At 54.0% G+C, this 22,669-nt stretch overlaps 1 protein-coding gene across 2 annotated transcripts in view; it reads right to left on the reverse strand.

Annotated features, from left to right (window-relative positions):
* Positions 1-290: 290 nt before the first annotated feature.
* pik3cb (phosphatidylinositol-4,5-bisphosphate 3-kinase, catalytic subunit beta) overlaps positions 291-22,669 on the reverse strand; it is a 37,225-nt gene continuing 14,846 nt past the window's right edge. For both annotated transcript variants that reach the window (XM_072701201.1, XM_072701202.1), the window contains exons 3-24: positions 19,450-19,635; positions 16,802-17,027; positions 15,892-16,115; positions 13,452-13,643; positions 12,628-12,795; positions 11,499-11,585; positions 11,145-11,396; positions 10,785-10,881; positions 10,370-10,500; positions 9,698-9,751; positions 9,217-9,405; positions 7,261-7,382; positions 7,008-7,151; positions 6,650-6,749; positions 6,013-6,206; positions 5,107-5,216; positions 4,943-5,021; positions 3,200-3,367; positions 2,848-2,971; positions 2,593-2,738; positions 2,254-2,386; positions 291-2,167 (exon numbers count right to left, since the gene is read on the reverse strand). In XM_072701201.1, the coding sequence (XP_072557302.1) occupies positions 2,033-2,167; positions 2,254-2,386; positions 2,593-2,738; positions 2,848-2,971; positions 3,200-3,367; positions 4,943-5,021; positions 5,107-5,216; positions 6,013-6,206; positions 6,650-6,749; positions 7,008-7,151; positions 7,261-7,382; positions 9,217-9,405; positions 9,698-9,751; positions 10,370-10,500; positions 10,785-10,881; positions 11,145-11,396; positions 11,499-11,585; positions 12,628-12,795; positions 13,452-13,643; positions 15,892-16,115; positions 16,802-17,027; positions 19,450-19,629 (3,255 nt within the window). In that variant the 5' untranslated portion in view covers positions 19,630-19,635 and the 3' untranslated portion in view covers positions 291-2,032. The remainder of the gene's footprint in view (positions 2,168-2,253; positions 2,387-2,592; positions 2,739-2,847; positions 2,972-3,199; positions 3,368-4,942; positions 5,022-5,106; positions 5,217-6,012; positions 6,207-6,649; positions 6,750-7,007; positions 7,152-7,260; positions 7,383-9,216; positions 9,406-9,697; positions 9,752-10,369; positions 10,501-10,784; positions 10,882-11,144; positions 11,397-11,498; positions 11,586-12,627; positions 12,796-13,451; positions 13,644-15,891; positions 16,116-16,801; positions 17,028-19,449; positions 19,636-22,669) is intronic.

A 22,669-nucleotide genomic window follows, 5' to 3' on the forward strand; every position in this document is an offset into this window, starting at 1 on the left:
GACAGCGTTGCAGTGATCCAGGGCCTATCCTGGAAGCTACGACTGCAAGGCGGGGAATAACCCAGGATGGGGTGCCAACCCAACACACACACAAACACCATTCACAACTATGGGCAATTTATTTTGACATGGGGGAGGGGACGGAGAGCCCAGAGGAATCCCCAGGCAGGCATGAGGAGAGCATGCAGACTCCACACACTTCGAGCCATGTAACAGCGCTAAGCACTGCACCAATGCCCCCCCCCCCCAACAAAACAAGTCCATTGTAAATGGAAAATGAAAAATCTGTATTAGACGTAAAATACCTTTAATTCCTATAATTTTAAGTCCATGGGGGGGGAGAGAAACATCTACAGAACAAAACCTGTACATTCAGAAATATTCAGTGTCTAAAAGAATTCAAGGCTACTGGTGCAGCATCGGCAAATAAAAACATTAGAGGGAGACTCGCAATCTGCAGGTTCATATGTGTTTATGGATATTGCACAAAGTCAGACGCAGATGTTGGGAGAGCACCTTAAAAACGTAGCTTTGAAACAAAACATTCAAAGTAAAAGACTTAATGCTCTCTGTCAGGCAGTTAAAAAGAACAGACTCTGCCTACATCTGCAGATATATATATATATATAAAAAAAAGACTCACTTTTCCGGATATTAAGACACACATTCCCCTTTGAGAGAAAAAAAAAAAACAAGAGAATGACAAAATGTGAACGTTGGTCCCGGGTCAGAGTTCTTGTGCCATTTTCAGTTACATCACATGCCCAAGCGTGGCTCTGGGTGTTGAGTGCTTCCTGATGGTGGGGACAGGCTCACGGTGATGGAGGCCCCCCCACGCGATAGCCTCGGGCCACGCCCACCAGGCCACGCCCCCGCAACACATTAGTCTTCTGCTCCCCACCGTCCTCAGGCACTGGGAGGGGGGCGAGGGGATTCACAGCGGCAGATCTGCCCTGTAGCTCAAATTTTCAACATTTCTCGTCAGTCTTCAAAAGATGGAAATGCTTTCGTTCAAAGCCTTCATTTGTAACACAAACAAGTTAAATAAAACCAATAAAAATCAGACGACTCCGGCTTATTCTTAGAGTCAGAATCCCAGTGTCTCTGTGGTTTAATTTTCCAGTGTTTAGTGGTTCGATTGGTGCTGTCAATCTGAGCCCGGACCCCAGCTCTGGACTGTCCCATCACTGAGGCACATGCAGCATTAATACTCACACAACACGCGCGCGCACACACACACACACACGCGCACACACACACGCGCGCACACACACACGCGCGCACACACACGCGCGCACACACACGCGCACACACACACACACACGCGCGCACACACGCGCGCGCGCACACACACGCGCACACACACAACTTCAGCATAACCCAAGGCCCCCTTTTCCTAGTCATCCAGTAGGAGGCGCCACTAGAAAGTGAGAGAACACACGCATGTATATTTTGGCATCGTTTGATGCAGGCAGTGGCAGTTTTCTCCTCTCAATCTGCGTGACATCCATCAGTGCTGTGGTGGATGGAGGGAGGATGGCTGGTTGAAGGAGGGACTATCCCATTCCCCCCCAACCCACTTCAGGGTGTGAATGAGTCCGTGCAGGTGCAACTCTTCGGGGCGATCACAGCGCCCTCCAGTGTACAGACTCCCCCTCCAGTTCCTCACTCCAGCTCAAGATCAAAACAAAGCCTGACATCAACAGAGGCGTATGGATACAGTGTAGCTCACCTCCTGGTGCAGGTGGGGGGCTTGCACTCAGCCCCACCCACTCCAGGCATGCCTCTCAAACATGACATGAGTACTAGCAGCCCCCCCCCCCACCGTGCAAAATCAGCAACTTGTTCAATATTGATTACTCACTATATACAGATATGTCACAGCAAAAAGGAAAAACCCAAAAAAAAAACAAACAAACCATATTGGTCGTGTTGCTTCATCAGGAAGCAGAGTAGCTTAGGACAACAAAACAGGGGCACCCCCCTGCCGGTGTGTGGGCCCCCGCTGTCCAGGTCCCTTCCTCCACACTCACTAGGACCACGTATGTGCCACGTTGTGGGCCATCCAGTTGACCTTGGTGGTCCAGCTCTCCCTCAGAGCCTCGTCGAACTTCTGTCGGAACTGTTTGAGGGCTTCCTCGTCAGTCTTCCCCAGCGCCAGCGAGTCCTGTGGGTGGAGCGGCTGCTTACAACGGGGCCGCAACTCGAGGCCCGCATCCCATACGCCTCGCCTTTACCCAAGGTGCCCCTTACCTTCAAGTACTGGATGTCTTTCACCGAGGTCAGCTCAGGTAAGCCGGCCGTCAGCATCAGCGCAAACAGGGTGATGAAGAGGTTCCCATTCTTGCGTAAGATCAGGTAGGCTTCCTCACAATACTGACGGAAACTGGAAACGTGAGGTTAGCATGTTAGTGGGCAGCGTAGTGTCAACACGTCACCATTAGGGGGCGCCGTGAGAGCCTCAAACTCCAGCCAGGTCACCAACAGGACAGGGTCGTGGACAGTTGCGCGCGCACGCACACACACACACACACACACACACACACACACACACACACACACACACACACACACACAATGATCAACACCCACCTGCCAAACTTCTCTGTGTTGCCTGTTTTGCCCTGCTGGATGACATGGATGAAGTCGTGCGTGAGGATGAACGGAACACGCTCCCTCTTGATCCCGAACTTTGATTTGAAGTTCCCAAGGATGTGTCCAAAATCGATGTGAAAGAGCTGGAAGGACACGGAACAGAGGCTGAAATTGGAAGCAGCGCCAAGCTCCTTTTCAGCTCCTACCCAAACCCCCCTCTGGCTGACGATGCCTGTGATGGGCGGGACTTACCTGACCTGTGCTGCGCACCATGATGTTGTCGCTGTGCCGGTCACCAATGCCCAGCACGTACGTGGCCACGCAGTAGCCAGCACAGGACAACGTGAACTCCTCTATGGCACGATCGAGGGCATCCCTAGACCAGGGGAGGAGGGCAGAGAAACCACGGTAAGACCGCAGCCCCCATAATGCAACAGGATGGCTGGTTGAGCCAGAGATCTTATGCTGCGTTCCAAGTTTCTAGTCAGAAATTTCAACTGGATTGCTTCCTGAAGTCAGAATTACTACTCGGAAAGTCAAAGGAATCTCTGCAACCCAACCTCAGGATTCAAGGGGCCTCAATTTCGGCTGCCCACGGATTTACCCAGAATTCTTCTCCTTAAGCCAGTTGAGCAGGGCGTCCTTGTTGAAGGCCGCCGCGGCCGCCACGTTGCTGTTAGTCAGCTGGATGTTCGCGATCGTCTCTGCGGCCGACACTACCTCGATCAGCCCGGAGCGGTCCCCTGTCGCTAGGCAACCATAAGGCACGATTCTGCGGAGACACACCAAAGAGATCCACAAAGAATGGTCATAGAGAGCAAAAAAAATAAGGGATTTCTGATAATCCTCACCCGGCACATCAAGGAAAACAGTACATTTACAAACGAGTACAAGCGCTACAGGGGAGTCAGATTCTCTGAGTGGTAATGCCCTTCCTTCACCACTAGATGGGAGTGCACAATTTCCATCTGCATTTCACATGCTGTTTTTCTGTGCTCTGTTAATGAATTCCACATCATTTAATGGCAAAAATAACAGGGTGGACATCAGACTGAAAATGTGCGAGACACGTGAACATGTGCTGGGCATGTGGGGGCGGCTTGTGCTCTGGGTTCACGCTGGAAAGCAGCCCGCCACATAATATATAACAGCACAGCAGATAACCAACAGACACCATTAGCGTGCTATCAAAAACTTCCGCCCCCCCCACCCCCCCCGACTTCCTCAAGACTGAGGTCCAGCGGGCTGAGGCCAGAGCCCTGTTCCTCGGAAAGCTGCTGGGATTTCTGTTGTCAAAACAAGCCCGTCTCCTGTAGTCCACTCCAGATGTGAGGGACGACTACAAAAGCAGCCGTCTGTTCCCAAACAATCGAGGCCTTTCGGGGGCACGCCTCACTTCCTCTGATGAGGCATGCTGGCTGGAGGTGCCATGTCCCCCCCCCCCTCTGTGACCGGGGGAGGATGAAGCCAGAGAGGAAGAGAGCAGCACTGCTCCTCATTTGAGGATGGGGGGGCACGACTCCAGACACAGCACCTGCGGCCTTGTCACGGCTCATTGGGCCTGGCAGCGCTTGAGATGGAGGGGGGGGGCAGTTTAAAGTAGCCCCATCGTGTTAGGCTGCTGGTGGATCTGGTTAGCGGGACAAAAACTGACGGGTTCTACAGAACTTTGGCAGCGTGTCTGAAATCTGCAGGGGCCTTTTTTGGGGGTGGGGAGGACAACAGCCTCCAGAGCAGGAACAAACAGCACTGTTAGAGTGCTTTGGATGAGTCGGGGGTGGGGAGATGCTGGGGCGGGGGCATCACAGGCAGGAAGATGCACTGTGGAAATAAATTTGGCAACCCTTAACTTTAACGATGCTGACAAAATAACAAGGACCAGTAACACAATTAAAACATAAGGAGTTCCGAGTTTCCCTAAATGAAGGTCCTCTACCTTCCTCACCAGGACCTCACTGGCTCCCCCTGTTGGCCAGAGATGCCAGTGACAACCTCCATGGACCAAGGCAACAAAGGGGGACACGTGACCCTCCAGCTCCACCTTTACGCAGCCGGTGTAGGGTATTTTACTGTGGTAATGTAATGCTGTTCCTCCACCTGCACACCCAAGTCACATGATGAGGGCCTTGATAATTATTCGGACGCGCAGAGCGAGGCATGCATGTGGTCTGGCAGGACGGGGTCAGAACAATGACGAGGGCCACATTTCTGGAAGACCCTCCTGCCAGACTGATTGCTATGGCAACAGGTGATTGACAAACGGATACAAGTCTGTCCCCATCATCAAACGTCACCAGCACAATCATCCTGCGAGCTGGACGTGGGAGACGATGGGCCTGGGATCTACCTGAGGTCCAGGTTGGCCTCCTTCCAGAGAAGGTCCATCAGGCGCAGAATCTGAAGGGTGAGCATGTCCTGCCGCAGGTCTGAGGACGGACAGGGGACGAAGGATTAAGATGCGAGATGGTGACACCCCCCACACCCCCCCATCACGAGGTCAGACTCGCTTACCATCCCCATTTTTGTAGATGATTCCCAGCGTGTCTCCATCCAGAAGCTTGTTGTTGTAGACGATCCACAGTGGCTTCATCTTGGAGTCCATGTAGCGGCACTTTTCAACACTGCGAACGGGAGGGGCAGCTGCGTCAGGCCTCTGCTGAAGCCCCACATGAAACTGGCGAGGATCTCAAAGGGACGGAGGTGTCGTTTTTATGAAGCAGAAGTTTGGGGCGAGGCGGAGAAGGTAGGATTCTGGTTCAGTGAGGGGGGGGGGCAGCTAGGCTCAATTTATGATCAAGTCTGACATCTCCTGAGATTCCCAACAAGTGGCGCATTCAGAGGGAAGGGGGGGCATGGAATTCGGATTGATATCAGCTAGCCGCTGCCCGCTCTGCAGGGCTCAGGGGGAGTACGGTGCTCTGCTGACCGTCGGTATCCCACAAAGCACTACAGCAGTTCAGCGCTGGCACGGTTTCAATTTCAGCCGCTTGACGGCCAGCAACAGCTCCGCTCAAATATCACATTTTCTGGTTTGGCAAAAAATAACAAAATGTGGTTTTCCCCTCGAGCAGCGCGAGCTAGCGCCGAGCGTGACTGATGCCGAGCGCCAGCCAAGGAACCTTCTGGAGGGTTTGGACAGCAGCTTGATGCTTTAGTAACATAATTCATTAAAAATAATCCATTTTAAAAAAGCCCAAAAGAGCAATACACAGTTCAGAGCTCACTGTCAGGGTGGGGTTTGTGGGGGTTTAAGGGGGTTAGGGCTAGGGTCATGAGCTACTGGACAGCAAGTGAACAGCATTATGGGAAAATAGACCGCCTCACCTATGTCTGTGTCTAACCATGAAGGGGGGAGAGAATTTACTTAAAATTGAGATCCACCGATGGCTGTGAGCCCCCCCCCCCCCCCCACTGTACCTGATCCCGGACAGGAGCACTTGGGGGTTGAGTGGTGACTGCAGGTCCGACAGCGTCTCTGCGTAGCCCGTCTGCCGCAGGCACGTTAGCATAGCCTCCTTGCTCAGCATGGCCTCCTTGGCTTTGCGCACGTTCTTGATGGTGCCCAGCTTGATGAGCTCGTTCACAGCCTTCAGTTTGTTCAGGGCCTCCACCTGTGAAGCGGGGGGGGGGGGGGGGGGGAATGGGGGTTATTAATATGAGGTAAGGCCACGATCCCCTGACTGGGTCCTGCTCTGCCACGAACGCTGAATGAGCAGGAAAGCTTCATAAGCTGGGAGTCTGACACCAAGTCCCAACTGAGCATGTGACTGTGACACAGGAAACCCCAGAGCAGCGTTTGAGCAGTGTGACCGGACAGGAAGGGGGAAGGGGGGTTAAGGAGATCAGAATGGGGGAGCAGATCACAGCAGGATTCTGCTGCTGGGATCAGCACTTGGAAAATGGCTATTTATGGACGGGCTGTCATTTATAGCAAGGGTATTCCGGGATTTATCCGCAGGCTGTGCCAATTCATTAAAGCACGATGCCTCCAAAGGGACACGGCTGACGGAATATCAGCGGGGGGGGGGGGCGTGCCGGTCATCGGGTTCATTACCTGCTTTTTCAGGATCTCGATGTGAGGGATGCTGCCTCGGCAGTAGGCTTCGAGGATCAGAGCAAACTGCACAGACACAGCTGGCATGTGCATCTCTGACCTGCAGGGGGCAGCACAGCACCACAGTCAGAGCCAGGCTGAAATGGCAGACTGAGCATCTCCTCTACAGAAGCCTGTGTATCTGCAGTTCCTGTGTCCTCACATCCTAGTCTGTGTATAAGGGTATTGCCGCCATTTACCAACTCAGTGTGGCCTCATAATTTACAGGGAAGGGCAGAGACAGCCCTGAAAGCTCTCTTATGCCTCTACACAAACACACACCCCCGCAACCCCAACCCCCGACACACGCAGCACTAACCTTAGATGCCAGAAGAGGAAGTGGCCGATGCTGCGGTTGGCCTGGGCACGCTCCAGCAGGAAGCGCGACAGCGCACAGTCGTAATACGGCTCGTACCGCAGCACCTGCACCAGCTGCAGCAGGTATTGCGACAGCTCGTCGTCGCTGGATGTCGGCAGAGATCGGGAAGGTTTACCGTCACGATTAGTCTGAACGTCTCAGTGTAAGTAGATCAGCAGGCGATCGGGCGGGACGGCCCAACGGGTCCCAGTACCTCATGTCGCACAGGCAGCGCACAGCGTACTCCCGCACATACTGGTCCGGGTAGTTGAAGTCCAGCAGCTCCAGGGCGTCCCGCGGGCTCAGTTTGGGCCAGATCTGCAGCAGGGCCTGGAGCTGCAAGGGCCATTTATAATATTTACTCATTGACATGCCAGGATATTCGGTTCTGCCTGTATTAACATATCAGGCGCCCCCACCCACCCCCCGCCCGCCCACCCCCATGCCAGATTTCATGACAGGAAAATAGAGACCTTTCATAAGAGAAGTGAAGGGAGATTTTGACCCCCTCTTCCCTCCTGGCCAGCTCAGTCTTACCACACAAACGTCACGTTTCGACACGTGGAGTGTGGTGCAACACTATGCTTGGCACAAGCTGGTGCGACATCGAAACAGTCACTACCGAAATGCATCCAGGTCATTACGCAACAGACAGAGATCAGCAGAGTCAAGCTGGCAGAGCATAAGCGGCATAGTAAGGCCGACTAAGGCAGAGCAACAGGCAGTGTAAGCAGTAGAGTAAGGCCCACTAAGGCAGAGCAACAGGCAGAGTAAGCAGTAGAGTAAGGCCGACTAAGGCAGAGCAACAGGCAGAGTAAGCAGTAAAGGCCGACTAAGGCAGAGCAAGCAGTAGAGTAAGGCCGACTAAGGCAGAGCAACAGGCAGAGTAAGCAGTAGAGTAAGGCCGACTAAGGCAGAGCAACAGGCAGAGTAAGCAGTAGAGTAAGGCCGACTAAGGCAGAGCAACAGGCAGAGTAAGCAGTAGAGTAAGGCCGACTAAGGCAGTGCAACAGGCAGAGTAAGCAGTAGAGTAAGGCCGACTAAGGCAGAGCAACAGGCAGAGTAAGCAGTAGAGTAAGGCCGACTAAGGCAGAGCAACAGGCAGAGTAAGCAGTAGAGTCAGGTTGGGCAACAGACACCAATGGAATCCTCACTCCACTACACACTGCCCACCCGGATTAAGCCGGAACGTCCATACGGGTCAAAGGGCAGGGAAATGCCCCAACGAACCACGCCCATGTTGCTGTGATATAAGTTCGCATCAGGAAACTGTAAGCTTCCTCCCCTGGCTGCAGTCGAACAATGGCCGACCCTACTGGCCTCTTCCAGACTAATGGCTTAATCTAAAGTGTCGGGCTTCATCAGTTCATCTTCTGAGGGAGCAGAGACTGAATCGATCAGGCACCTGATATCTTAATGGCACCATCCAATCACCCCTCCCACTCCAAAGTGGACTGGGAGGGGTATTCAGAGCGCATACTCTAACTGTACCACTTTCTGTATGGGGGGGGGGGGGGGGCATCCCTGGAAGAGCTAGCACATTTTCTATGGGAGCTAGTGATGTGGACAACGTGCCCCAACCCCCCCCCCCCCCCATGAGATGGGACGCATCCATCTGACAAGCGCATTCAGACAGCCGTGCTGCGGCTGATTAACCTTTAACATCAGGAGGGGGCCGGTCTTTAGCATGCCCTCGAGTGCGGGATTTTGGTCCTGAGCTGTGTGCACGATATCGGAAACCACGAAGCGGCTCATACAGAGACAAACAGAATCCGAAGACCATGTGGCAGGATCCGTGTGACGGGAATCAGGCCCAGATGTTCAATCAAACACTTCTGGCGGGTAATAAGGTAAATGTGAGAGGGCGTGCGTGTCTGAGCGCGCAAGAACATGAGGCCACAGACACCCCCCCCCCGTAATGCCCCTGCTCTGCTCTGCTCCATCCCAGAGTCTTCTCAGGAATCAGACATCGATTTGGAATTGGGATCGGACTCATCTGCTGCATTCTACGCAGGAATGTAAACCAGCCCTCACTGGAGTAAAGGGGATTGCTGAAGGCTCCCATCTAGGCTTAGATCCATAAGAACGCTAAAGGTAGAAATCTGAAGAATCTGGTCTTGTGGGGACGAAGGGGCTTGGTGGTGAGGATGGCACCATCTCCTGCCTCTACCTGCGCCATGTCCTCATGCTTGCTCCACTTGACCGACAGCAGGAGCTTGGGCAGCGATTGGGGGAAGTTCTCCCTGCAGTCGTATCGTAGTGTCCAGATAAGATCCTTCTCGTTCTCATAAAGCTGCGAGAGCGGGTCCCTCTCCATGATCTCCTTCAGCTCACTGTGGAACTTCTTGCCTCCCCGGCCCTAGAGGATGAAGCAAGTCAATATTGGCCACCAGGTGGTGCCATCGTGCCGAAGCGCAGGACACAGCGGCATGGACAAGACCGCACACGTCCAAGCGGCTGGTTATGTAAGCCTCTGATTTTCCGCACGCTAGATGGCAGGGAGGTGCAGGAACATTCCAGTTTCCAAGCAGAGAAAAATAGCCACAGAAAAACAATGTTGTTTATGCGTTCTTATGGCATGTCATCACTAATAACTTAGGAAAAAAAAAAAAAACTGTTGTGGAGCCAAAAAGCAGAGGTGTGCCTCTTACCACCATGGGCATGCAGTCACTGCCACGGGCGATCTCAGCTGCCTTTTCCAGGATCTGCGAGGAGCACGAGGATAAGTAATCAAAGTGAAACTCCGCCTAGCCACAGCAATGGCGTGACGCCAGCAAGGACAGGACATGTGATTACGCAGTCATCATGTGACTACAGAGACTAGAGTTTACACATCACTGCAAACACTCACTGACGGGGAAAGGTTATTATAGGGTTATATTATCTGACGTTAACAAGTTACAGTGGTGCTTCCCAATTCGGCCCTCGGGTCCCACAGTTGGTCCTTGCTTTTGCTCCCTCTAAGCTCCCTGCCAGACCGCATTTTTGCTCCCAGTAGGGAGTTGGGAGAGAACAAAAATATGAACAGTCTGTGAGACCGGACTGGGAGACTGACTCAGAGCAATGTTTATCAACCCAGTCGTCAGGGACCCCAAGTCCATCCGAATTTCTGCTCCCAGCCCACTTGTACCGGGCATTCTTGATTGTTTGGTTCAGGTGTGCTGGGAGCTGGGGGGGGGGGGGCACAAGGACTGGGCTGAGAAACACTGGCTCAGTGAAATAAGGCTTTGAATCCAACACAAACAAATGATTGTGGCAGCTATAGTTGTAAGTAACCGTAGTATCTAAATATAAATGGAGCGAGTCCTTTAGCGTGGGCTGACCTTATCGAAGGCGGGGAAGACGATGGGGTAGGCGTGGTACTCTGGGAACTGTACGTGCAAAGCAGTGGCGTTCTCTGTGTATGGGTTGGTCTGGATCGTGCCTATTGGGTTCAGCATCTCTTCAAGTTCATCTGTAGGATGACAGCACAGCCTCAGGATTTGGGAGGGGGGCACAAAGTAACCTTAAATAAGGTGGCCCCCATCGTTGGCCATTAGACTGTACAACGAGTCACACGGTGGCCGGGGGGGGCCACCAGCTCTCCGAATGGACCAGGTACATTCACAGAACACTGTCTCGTTCACGGTACAATGATATTTATTTACTATGGGATTCCATGCTATACGTTCCCTACTGTTTATTTGCCTCGTCTGTCGGTCGAATGTGAATGTTCAGTGGCTCTGCAGACGTTCTCACCAGGGAAGGAGGACCAGCAGTGGAGGACGACTTCACCGGTTTTCAGGTGTCCTCTGTAGTCAAACACCATGGTGTTGACCCAGGCTATCGGGTAGTGCTGAGGGTTCAGAGAACAGGGTCAGTGATGCATATCGGTCCAGGGCGGGGGGGCAGGATAAAAGGAAGCATGACTGAGCCATGGGATGGCTGAACATCTCGAGGGAAATATCTGAGGATCTCTCAGGCAAGGTACGTAGGTACAGAAGTAGTGTATGTTACAGCTAACAAACGCATGTGCACCTTCATGCATTAGTAATGACAAGTAGACGTCGGAACATTCCGGAGGCAATGCTGTCATAGCATTAGAGGGGAAGCACGCACCACTTTCCCGGCCTTGCGGATGGTCTGGTACTTGTTGATGTGGGGGCTCTTGGTGGACTTCTGCTTCTTGACCTTGTCCATGACGGCGTAGATGGCAAAGCAGAGGCGGGCCATGCGCGGGAGGTCGCCGACATTGATGTCAAAGTCCAGCGACTGGCCCCAGGTGTGCTCGCTGCGGCCGCTGGTCTCCGAGCTCACGGCGGGCTTGCATAGCAGCTCTGTGCCATGGAAGAGCCCCGCCCGCACCTGGACCTTTGTGGGGGGGGGGGTGGTCAGTCGTACGTTTAGAATCACCGCAGTACCAAAAAAATGGAGCTTCTGCTGCATGTGAAGACGGGGGGGGGGGGGGGTTACCTTGGTCGTCTCCTCGGCATTAACCTTGGCTCCTTTGACCAAAGTGATCCTAAATGGGGTGTGGATGTCCCAGACACACGTGTGCATCTGCATGTGGGGAGAGGGGGACAGACGTCCATGACAGGGGGAGACATGCGGTTTGGCCCTCAGGGCGATAAAAGGTCACCCAAACATAAATGATTGATAAAAATCAAATCACACGATGACTTTTCCTTGCTGTCGAGTCAAGCAGCTAAAACTGCAGCATGAGTCAGTATCACGGGCAACGGCACACGCTTCCCTGTCATCAACGAGGCCATGTGTGGGGGGGGGGGGGTTGCAACACTGCCCAGGGGGTGGGATTTGGGGGGTATATTACGATACGACTGCATAGTCGGAATTCCACTGTGTTACACAGTTAAACGCTGTGTTAGACAGTCAGAGAGACGCAAACAGGGAGGCTTCACAGGGTCCCTCTCAGGCTGGAAAGGCAGCGTGTGGGTTGAACGAGGGAGGGAGCAGAGCCTCTGGCTCACCAGGGGCTGGTTCTGGGCCGGTTCTGGCCCCCATCTCCATCTCTCTGGGGGAGCACAAATGGCCGCGGTGAGCCACAGTTAACGAGCCCAGTGTTATTTACAAATCATGGGCATGCTGGGAAAAGAGATGGCCATCGTGTCCTCGCCACCAATTAAAATCCCTGTGACCTTCACTTATTAAAGACAGGAGGCAGAGGAAGACTCAGGGACTGACCAGTCCCTCCGGGGGGGCGACGGAGAGCGCGAACGAGGGAGATCAAAGCGGTCATGAGATGATTGCTACGGGGTACAGATTTGACCAATCAGAGTAGCGCTGGGACACGGTGAGCAGAGGGAACACTGTGCGCCTTTGTCTCTGGGGGGGGGATGCCTGAGGCCAGGCACAAACAGAGATATGGCAGGAGGAGAAGAGTGGGGGGGTGTGAGGGGGAGCAGCAGTACCAGAAGCCGGTAGACCTGCTTGTGTATCGCTCAATACTCAAAATCCACCAGGAGGGAAGGGGTGGGGGCAAACCAATCAAAGCCTAGAATAAAGGCTGCCCCGCCGTTAACCCAACTGACAGCAGGAGCAGAACTCGGGGGGAATTAGGCTCGGAAGGGACTGCAGCACTCACGGAGGGGCCCCGCCGCTTGGGGGGCAGGGGCACCGGCGGGTTGGATGTCTTGCGGTTGACCACGGCACCGATAGCGGTGATCTCCTTCTCAAACATGGATTGGATGGCGCTGCAGTGTACCACGGTCAGGTGGGGGCTCTCCGTGGCCATGACACAGGTCCGAATATACTGGGGAGGAAGACCAAAATGGGGGTGGGGAGGTCACAGGGCATGCCACTGACCAGGCGGATTGAGCAACAGCTTCATAATGTATCCACAGGAAATGGGGAGAGACATGTGACATGAAAGCGGCCAATCAGCAAGCGGCATTATGGACTCCATCTTTACATAAACCCCCCCCGCCCCCCCAACATCGAGAGCCCACTGGCTGCATCCTTGGCGAGCCTGAGAGCTCCCGGGACTGCATTCCAGCGCCATGTTCATCCTGCCCTCCTTTAATAGCACATGGCTACATCTCGTACAGAAATAATCCCTGCTCACGGAACTCGGAAAGAAACGAGAAAAACAAGTCGGCAGGCAGAGGAGCAGAGACACATGACTGCGATCATGCACTGGGCTTCGGCAGGGTGAGCACCGTGAATGTCAGGAACGGGGGGGGGGGGGGCAAACTCCAAATATAATCATTTCACTTCCACATTTCTCAACGGTGTCCGAGATATGAGAATCACACAGGAAGTACATTCAGAAAAACAAGACAGACATCACATGTCTGATGATCACGCCATATAGCGCAAGCAGCAGCCTCTGCCACAGAATTGCCACGGAGTTCCCTGGGGTGTCTGGAGTGGGGGGGGAGAGTTGCACGTCAGTCCAGGGGGGCTCACCTTGAAATGGATGAGGGAATGTTCTCCGGTGAGGAACTCCAGCTTCCCGCTGATGCGGAGCACATAGTCATCCCAGCGCACCTCCTCCTGCACCTCCTCCGAACTGCTGTGGGTGGTCAGCCATTTCCTGAGGGCCTGCTCCCTCAGCTCACGGGGGGTGATGGCCGGGGAGACCTTCAGGCTGGCTGTGTCCTGTTGGGGGGGGGGGTTCACAAAGTGATGGAGATCAGGCTGCCCGCTTTCTGGACCAGCATATGATAGACACACCATGCGGGTCCATCCACGGTGTGTTTTAACGAGTTGTTTCTTCCCATAAATCCCCCTGTGATGCACTCCCTGACCCCACCCCCCTTTGTGGGGCTTCAGCAGACCAGCCTACGAGCTCTGAAGTGCCAACCCCCAGCCAGGGCCCATGATGCTGCAGACCCTCCAAGACTGACCGCCGGCCCTCTTAGCCTCTTAGCCTCCAGGGGCTCTAACCTGGGGGTGTGCCTCGCAGATGAGTCCTCCAGATTCTGAGCACCCAGAGCTTCAAGCAGAAAACCTGGTCACCCACTGGAGACTTGGCACAGTTACTACGGTACCACAGGGGTCACATCCAAAGCACAGACATGAGCTCCCCCAGGTACAGAGCAGGCATTAGGGGCAAAGATGGCTGCTTTATGGTGGTCAGCAGTCACCAGTTTGGGGTGTCTGGTCCCACACCCCCCCAGTGTAGTGACTGTAGGAGCCTAATGTAAATCTGCAGTTTGCTGTGGTTTGGGTGTTGCCATTTTTTAAAAAGATTTTAAAAATCAAAGTGAGAAGCCATCCGGTGGTGGGAGGCCCGCTCTCTGCAGCCTGAGCGCAGGTACAGAACGCCACCCCCCCCCCCCCATTTCAGAGCTTCACGTGTCAGGCCTGAGAAATCCGGTTAGACTGGATTCAGATCGGATCAAAAGAACATGGTCTCCAGCAAAGACACGTCACAGAGGATAACAAGAAAAGGCAAACAACGAAAAAAACAACAAAGGCGAGGTCGACAGCACCTCACGCTGGCTGCCTTGGGTAGTGCCTTGGGGGATCAGATGCATTTGGAACGGAAGTTATGATATCACTGCCACAGACCTGGCTGTGGAAATTATCGTGGGTGTTCTTTTTCATTATATATATTTTAAATCTTCCAGTTGGCGTCAACCACAGCCAACTGGATGATTTAAAATGATGCTGATCCACCAAAGGACCATCAGTGGACGTGTGTGTGGGGGGTCCACACTCTCCCAAAAAACCAGAACAGATCACTGAAGATGGTAGTAAAGACAGAACGGTCCAGGACTAGCAAGCAGACCGGAGCGAGTGGGAGGAGGTGATAAGGAGAGGACGGGACTGGGACCGCCAGGCAGACCGGAGCGAGCGGGAGGAGGTGATAAGGAGAGGACGGGACTGGGACCGTCAGGCAGACCGGAGGGAGCGGGAGGAGGTGATAAGGAGAGGACGGGACTGGGACCGCCAGGCAGACCGGAGGGAGCGGGAGGAGGTGATAAGGAGAGGACGGGACTGGGACCGCCAGGCAGACCGGAGGGAGCGGGAGGAGGTGATAAGGAGAGGACGGGACTGGGACCGCCAGGCAGACCGGAGGGAGCGGGAGGAGGTGATAAGGAGAGGACGGGACTGGGACCGCCAGGCAGACCGGAGCGAGCGGGAGGAGGTGATAAGGAGAGGACGGGACTGGGACCGCCAGGCAGACCGGAGCGAGCGGGAGGAGGTGATAAGGAGAGGACGGGACTGGGACCGCCAGGCAGACCGGAGCGAGCGGGAGGAGGTGATAAGGAGAGCTGGGACCGGTGAACAGACCAGTCTCCTTAGAGAGACGCCACATGGTATCCCACTTCCTGCTGGGACATGCCCCCCGACAGAAGCTGCGAGTCTGTGCACGGGCTGATCGGCGCCGACGTGTGTGCAGATACCGTGTTTGTGTGGGCGGCTGTACCTTCCTGGAAAAACTGGGATGGTGTGGGAGATGAGGAATGACACAATGAGTGCGAGAGAGAGAGCGAGTGGGAGCCCCCGAGGCCGCCTCCGAGTGCTTCCGGCAGCTCACGCGGCCACAAAGCACCGTCGTGAGCAAACCGAAGAAACCCAACTCCACCAGCATGGCCCACACACCCAAAACCACACTGGGAACTCGAGGCTTTCAGGCCGACTTACTGGCAGGAAAAAGCAGGATCTGTTAGACGGTGACCGGCTTTCCACCATTAAAATGGCCGTTTGTTTTGTCATGTGATCCCACCTTTTTTGACAGAAAGCCAATAGAAAAGCAGGGGTAGACCTGAACATGTCTGAGCATGGCGGCTGGCGGTCGGCCACCTCATCCTCCGACTGGAAAGCTGCTTCCTGCCGGAGGATCTCCGTAACATGGCCCACGAGGTGCTGCTGCCCCGCGGATCAGAGGCCCACGCACCTGGGACTGGCTGAAGTGCATGGTGACCTTGAGGGCCCCTTCGAACAGCTTCTCCTGCAGGCCGTCAATGGCTCCCACCTCCACCTGCGGAGAGAAGCAGCTCTCCAGCCACTCCATCCAGGTCATCATCTGCACGCGCTGCATCTTCTCCTCGCTGATGCGGAACATCTTGGAGCGGAAGTCCTTCACTTCCTGATCCTGGAGAGCATCGAGCTCATGGAGACCTAAGACAGAACCGCAGCATCCGTCACGGTCACCACGGATACCAAAGCAGTGGAGAGATGATGGGAAACATGGACACCGTGCTCAGACCCTCTGGCCAGAGTGCGTCGCCCGAATCCGACAGGGCCGTAATGAAAGGAGTGATACCAGACTGATCTGATTGGTCACCTTCAATTACCATCAACATCTACGAGCGCTTCAAAGCCCACAGGGTGTGGGGTCTGCTCCGGAAGGACACGCATGATCTGGTGCCTCTGGCCTGCAGGTCTCACTAAGGAGCCACTAAGGACTGCAGACCCCACACTGACACATGTGAAGCACCAGGGAGGCACATGTACTGACGGCTTTTAACAGATGAGCTCATAATCCACAAGGAGGCCCAGCAAAATACATGCAGCATTCATGCAGCATTTAATACAAAACACAAAACAGACCTTTAAAGCAACAGAGACCTTGAGTGATCGATCCATAAGCCAAATTATCAAATGCACATTTAATACCAGATTTTAGGGGCAATATTTCAGGGATGATCGACTTCCGAAATCTCAAACAACCGTAGTTATTATTAATATTATTATTTTAAAAGAGCAGTGTATTGCCCATTAAGAGACTGGTCTGGGTAGAATGAATGAGCTGTCATGGCCGGTCAGGTTTCCTTGGACAGGATTTGGGGGGAGGTCGGCTTCACCTTTGCCGATAAGCACGCCGATCTTGGAGTCGAGGCGCTCGGCGCGGCCGCAGTTGCGGGGAACGAGCCGCAGCACTGGCAGGAAGGGCCGCACATCACAGAGCCGCTGCGTCTCGTCCTCCAGCTCCTCATGCACCGCCGACTGGTTCACGCACTCGAACATGTGGGACTCCATGTCCCCCAGGAAGCTGAACAGGGGGTGCCGTTGTGCTTCTTTCCATAGTGCCTGCGGGAGGGGAAAGCCAGTGTTACCGGCGGAGTGTGATTCATGGGGGACACGGCCACACTAATACAGAATCAGCGAAGACCAAATGGAGGGGACCACACACACACACACAGACTCACAGACACACACAGACTCACAGACACAGAGACTCACACAGACTCACAGACACACAGACACAGAGACACAGAGACACAGAGACTCACACAGACTCACAGACAGAGACTCACACACACAGACACACAGACACAGAGACTCACACACACAGACACACAGACACAGAGACTCACACACACAGAGACTCACACACACAGACACAGACACAGAGACTCACACACACAGAGACTCACACACACAGACACAGAGACTCACACACACAGACACAGAGACTCACACACACAGACACAGAGACTCACACACACAGACAGACAGACACAGACAGACACACAGAAATCACGATGACTCCATGCTAGTCAGCAGCCCCACTGACGAGATGACTCATATTTTCTGTTGTCCATCATAGGGGTGAAGGGTCTGAGGAGGTGTATGTAGGCGGGGGGGGGCGGTGGGGGGTCAGCTGAGCACCACGTGGCCTGCAAATGTCACAGAGCCTGATACTGTCGCACTCCCCTCTCTATTCAGCTGAACTGGGGGGGGGGGAATGATGGCTCAAAACACCTGTGAGTTATCAACTGAAACGTCAAAGAAAGCAATGAAACCTTCAAAAGGGCAGTGATCACCTGTACAGGCACAATCCTGAATCCAAACCAGCGTCTGATACTCTCCCTTAACCCCCCCCCCCCCCCCCCCATTACCACTCAGTTCTCCTTTTCGAAGCACTAAATCAGCACGAATGGGAAACAGCCAGCTGAGAATTGGGCTCCATCGTAAATTTGCTGTGAGGTCCTGCAAGCCCAACTGGGATGACAGAAAACCCACACGGTTGTTTAAAAAAAAGAAAAAAAAAAAAAAAAAAAATTATTTTACAGTTTGAAAAAGCTAGCAGCATTTACACTTGTTCTTTTATTGGCTGACAACAGTTAAAGTCAGAATGACCTCTGCATGACAAACAAGATCTGCTTGACCAAAGAAATTAAATGTAATTACAGAGGAATTCAATTACACCTCAATACGGTCACAAGCGTCGACCCGCAGGCCTGGTTGTGCGAGAACTTGCATCTGATAGAGGTGTGGAATGAATACCCACCAACACGACTCTACCAACTGCTTAAAGAAAACCGCTTCTAGATTATTCTCTCTCGGATGTTTTCTGTACGTTATTGTGAATCCAAACGACCCGATATGAGGCAGGAGCAGAGAGTCTTTCTTCAGTGTCCGGTGCCTGGACATACGATCCGCTTGCTGCGCCGCCTTCGTACGAGCAGAGCAAAGCAGATTCTTCTGAGTAACCGCGTGTCTGTAAGCATGAGTAACGGGTGATTCGGGTGCAGAGCAATGACACACAAAAACACTGAGCTCACCACCTGCAAAAACAGAATCGCCCTGAAGCTGGCCTGTTCCGGCTTCGATGACAGCACAGTCACTGCCCACAGGGCCACGAGGGTCGGGGGGGGGGCATACTCTCTCAAAGAGCAGTTCCCGTCTCTCAGCTCAACGCGCTCGCATCGCGGAAAGCACTTTGTTTATCGAGACAGGCCAACCACAAGCATTCTTTGAAGGGCACATCTGCGTACATTCATATTCTACGGCATTCCAAAAGCTACCAAGAAATATTTCTTCCTTTGTTTTTTGGAACATTTCACTTTCGTGTTAATGTTGAGTCTGGAAGCATCGGTGAGGGAAAAAAAAAAGTCGGCTACTTTGATTATTGATGACTGATGATTTAGACAAAAAAGGGGGCCACTCCCCAAGACCCCCTCCCCCCATTCACAAACACCCCCCTCCCCCACAGCCCCTCCCCCCATTAACCAACACCCCCCTCCCCCACCCACCTACAGCCCCTCCCCCCATTAACCAACACCCCCTCCCCCACCTACAGCCCCTCCCTCCATTAACCTACAGCCCCTCCCCCACCCACCTACAGCCCCTCCCCCACCCACCTACAGCCCCTCCCTCCATTAACCTACAGCCCCTTCCCCACCCACCTACAGCCCCTCCCTCCATTAACCTACAGCCCCTTCCCCACCCACCAACAGCCCCTCCCTCCATTAACCAACACCCCCTCCCCCACCCACCTACAGCCCCTCCCTCCATTAACCAACACCCCCTCCCCCACCCACCTACAGTCCCTCCCTCCATTAACCAACACCCCCTCCCCCACCCACCTACAGCCCCTCCCTCCATTAACCAACACCCCCTCCCCCACCCACCTACAGCCCCTCCCTCCATTAACCAACACCCCCTCCCCCACCCACCTACAGCCCCTCCCCCCATTAACCAACACCCCCTCCCCCACTCCACCTACCAGTTTGATGTGCTGCATGGTTGCCTCCCGGGCCACATCCATCTGGATGTAAATGCCGGTGGGGAGCAGGAAGTCCACAGCAACATAGTCCTCGCTGGAGAGCTGGGAGTTGGCCGCCCAAATGTCCAGAGTGTCTGTCATGGCGGAGGCATGGTAGGGGCTGAACACCAGCACAACCATATGGACCTGCGGGAGGAAGAGCACAGCATCAGAAAGACGGTCGAAGGTGGGGGGGACCCCAGAATGGCATGGGGGCCATTTGGAACGGGAGCGTGGGGCAGCTAAGGCAGGACACCAGGCCGTGCACGGCACCGGCAGCAGCAGCCCATAATAAGCCTCAGAGCAAGATGTCTGCATCCATTATTCATAAAGCCATTATCCGCATTCCGCTTCTGGCCGAACAGGGATGGGGGGGGGGGGGGGGATTGTGCAGCAGGATGCGTCCATCACCAAAAGGAGGCGCCAGAACCAACTTTCATCACTGTTTAGAAAAACCTATGCGCCTCATGCTTCCCATTTACTCTACTACGCAAAAGGAGTGCGACGTCATCAGGGAATACTCCAGCGATTCACAGCAAAGGCGGACGGCTTGGTGAGCGACCAGGTGATTGGCTTGGACCAGGAATAAACCACACCTGCGCTCCACTCAGAGTTTGACAAAGACACGAACACAGTGGCCAATCAAAATGCGGCAGCCAGCAACTCCGCCATGGAAAACATGCAATTGGTCTTACACAATCAGTGGTCAGGACTAAGCTATTTTGGACACAAATCAAAACGTTAACAAACTTTTTAAAGGGCAATGCTGAGAGGTCAATATGTTTGCTATGGAAATAAGTCACATTCCATGTTGCACAAATGCATATTGCATCAGGAGAACAACGTACATTGGTGGAGGAAAGGTTTGCTGGAGAAGTACGCTGTTCACAGAGCAGAGCTGAAGCCACAAGCAGGGGGCTGTGGGATGAGAGCAGAGCCCACCACAAACCCCCCCCCCCCGCCCCGCCCCAGGATTACAGTAATAGTAACGCACAAGTCATGACCACATGTATAAATGCAATTTAAAAAAGGCCAGAGAGGGGAAAACTGTTACCGCAATCGGCATTAGACAATACACTCACCCTTTACATGAAAGGAGTCAGATCAACAACGGCTCTTAGAATGAAAAAACAGGCAAAGACTGGCAGACAGGGGCTGGGGCCCCCCCGAGGGAGGCAGACAGGGGCTGGGGCCCCCCCGAGGGAGGTGCACATGGGAATGGAGGGCCGGAACCTCCATGGATCAAGGGGTGCTGGGACGCGATGTACAGGCTAGCATAACAGAATCTGCGTCGACCCAAGCGTCGTTCTGGGAGCAGGTGTAACAGAAACTGACGTCGCAAACATACGGAGAACCGACCTCCAAGGACCATCAGCTAGACCAGGCTGGAGCACCGCTCTGTACATCATAGGAACCACTTTTATCAGCTATGACACATGGAAATAAATTGTAACAACACTTTGGTTGGGGTGCGATATCAGTGAATATCAGTGAATACGTAGGAACAATTATGCTCCAAAAACCAGGGGTCTGTAAGAAAATCGGCAGCTTAATTGTGAACCGTGGACGTGACACTGTCATCCAACCAGGGACGGATTAGGTTGTGTGGGCCCCTGGGCAAAACGTTTGCGAGGCCCCCCCCACCACCACCACCAGCACCACCACCACAACAATTCAAGGGCCCTTGGCAGCCAAACGCCCTCCCTCCATGTTTCCATCAGAGGCCCTATAGGGTCAGGGGCCCTTGTAGGCAGAGTATCAAAGAATGTAGGCCCTCTAAAATAGACAAACGAAAATACATTGTTGATAAGCATTGCAAATTGTTTTGGGCTAGGGGCCCCACGGGCCCCCTGCACCCCAAGGGCCCCTGGGCAGCGGCCCCGTTGGCCCGGTCCGTAATCCGTCCCTGCATCCAACATGGTTCATGAAAGGAGCAGACAAATCAAAGCAGGCGCTGGAGTCTGCTACAGTATCACGTTACTGAATGAGCAGCTCATCACCCAGGCCAGCAACAGGGCCTGGGGGGGGCGAGATTCACCACATGAGTAGAATCCTCCCCAAAGGATATTCCGTGTGAACAGCATCACTTCTGATCTGAAAAGGGCACACACACACACACACACACACACACACACACACAGAAACACACACACAAACACACACACAAAGCCTGCAAGCAACAAACAACCGTTCTGGAATGTGGGGGGGGGGGGGGTATTGACAGGAGACCCACGCTAGCCAACAAACCGAATGCCACAGATTCCCCAAAACGAAGATTAAGGATGTCACTGGAAACAAGTGGGACATGACGAAGGGTCAGGCTGATAGACATGGGTGCAAAAGGAGACAAAGTCTCTGAGTGCGAATGGAATGGGGGGGGGGGGGGGGTTCTCAGTGAGGGACGAAAGTACAGGCACAGCAGCATCTGAAAAAACACCACCCAGCAGCCCTGAGCGGCCGGCTGGTCACCCTGACTGGGACACGCTGCCACGGCTCCTGTTTAAGCCCCCAGACACACAGGGAGGTGAGGGGGGGTGAGTCAGTGTGCCCGAAGTGAGTCAGAGCGGACGCCCCCGGCAAAGGGGCTGATGGCTCCTCTTCAGCCATGACTCGAAGCAGAGGGGGTCCTGCCAGTCACTGGGGAGTGATCAAAATAAAACCCTGTGTTGTAGGAGTGTGCGGGGGTGTGGGTAGGGCAAAACTAAACAAACAAACGGGGGCTGTGTGTGTGGGGGGGGGGTGGGGGGTGGTTACGAAAATAGTTATCCAAGAGATTACAAATTCAACAGCCTGTCAACATAAGCACTGGTCGGGGGGGGGGGTGAGCTATTGCATTAACTGGCAGGGGACAGACAGATGTTTCTGGAAAATCGACAAACAGCCTTGAGAGAAGCACCTGCAACTAAACACTGGAGGCTACAGCCTGTCCCTACAATCGGAGGCTGGCCGGCATCATTCCCGAATCGGCATCATTCCCGGATCGGCATCATTCCCGGATCGGCATTCCCAGAGGCAAGGCATGAAGCGCTGTAAACACCAGATTCACGAGGCTAACTCACACAGACTGTTTGCTCAGGCCCAAGGCCCACATCACCGGGGGGAGGGACGTGGGGGGGGGAGGGACGTGGGGGGTGGGGGGGGAGGGGGTCAATCGCGAACAGAGGCAGCCTCTCTCTTAACC

Source organism: Paramormyrops kingsleyae, chromosome 17, assembly GCF_048594095.1.
Source record: "Paramormyrops kingsleyae isolate MSU_618 chromosome 17, PKINGS_0.4, whole genome shotgun sequence".
In the NCBI taxonomy this organism is placed as follows: domain Eukaryota; kingdom Metazoa; phylum Chordata; class Actinopteri; order Osteoglossiformes; family Mormyridae; genus Paramormyrops; species Paramormyrops kingsleyae.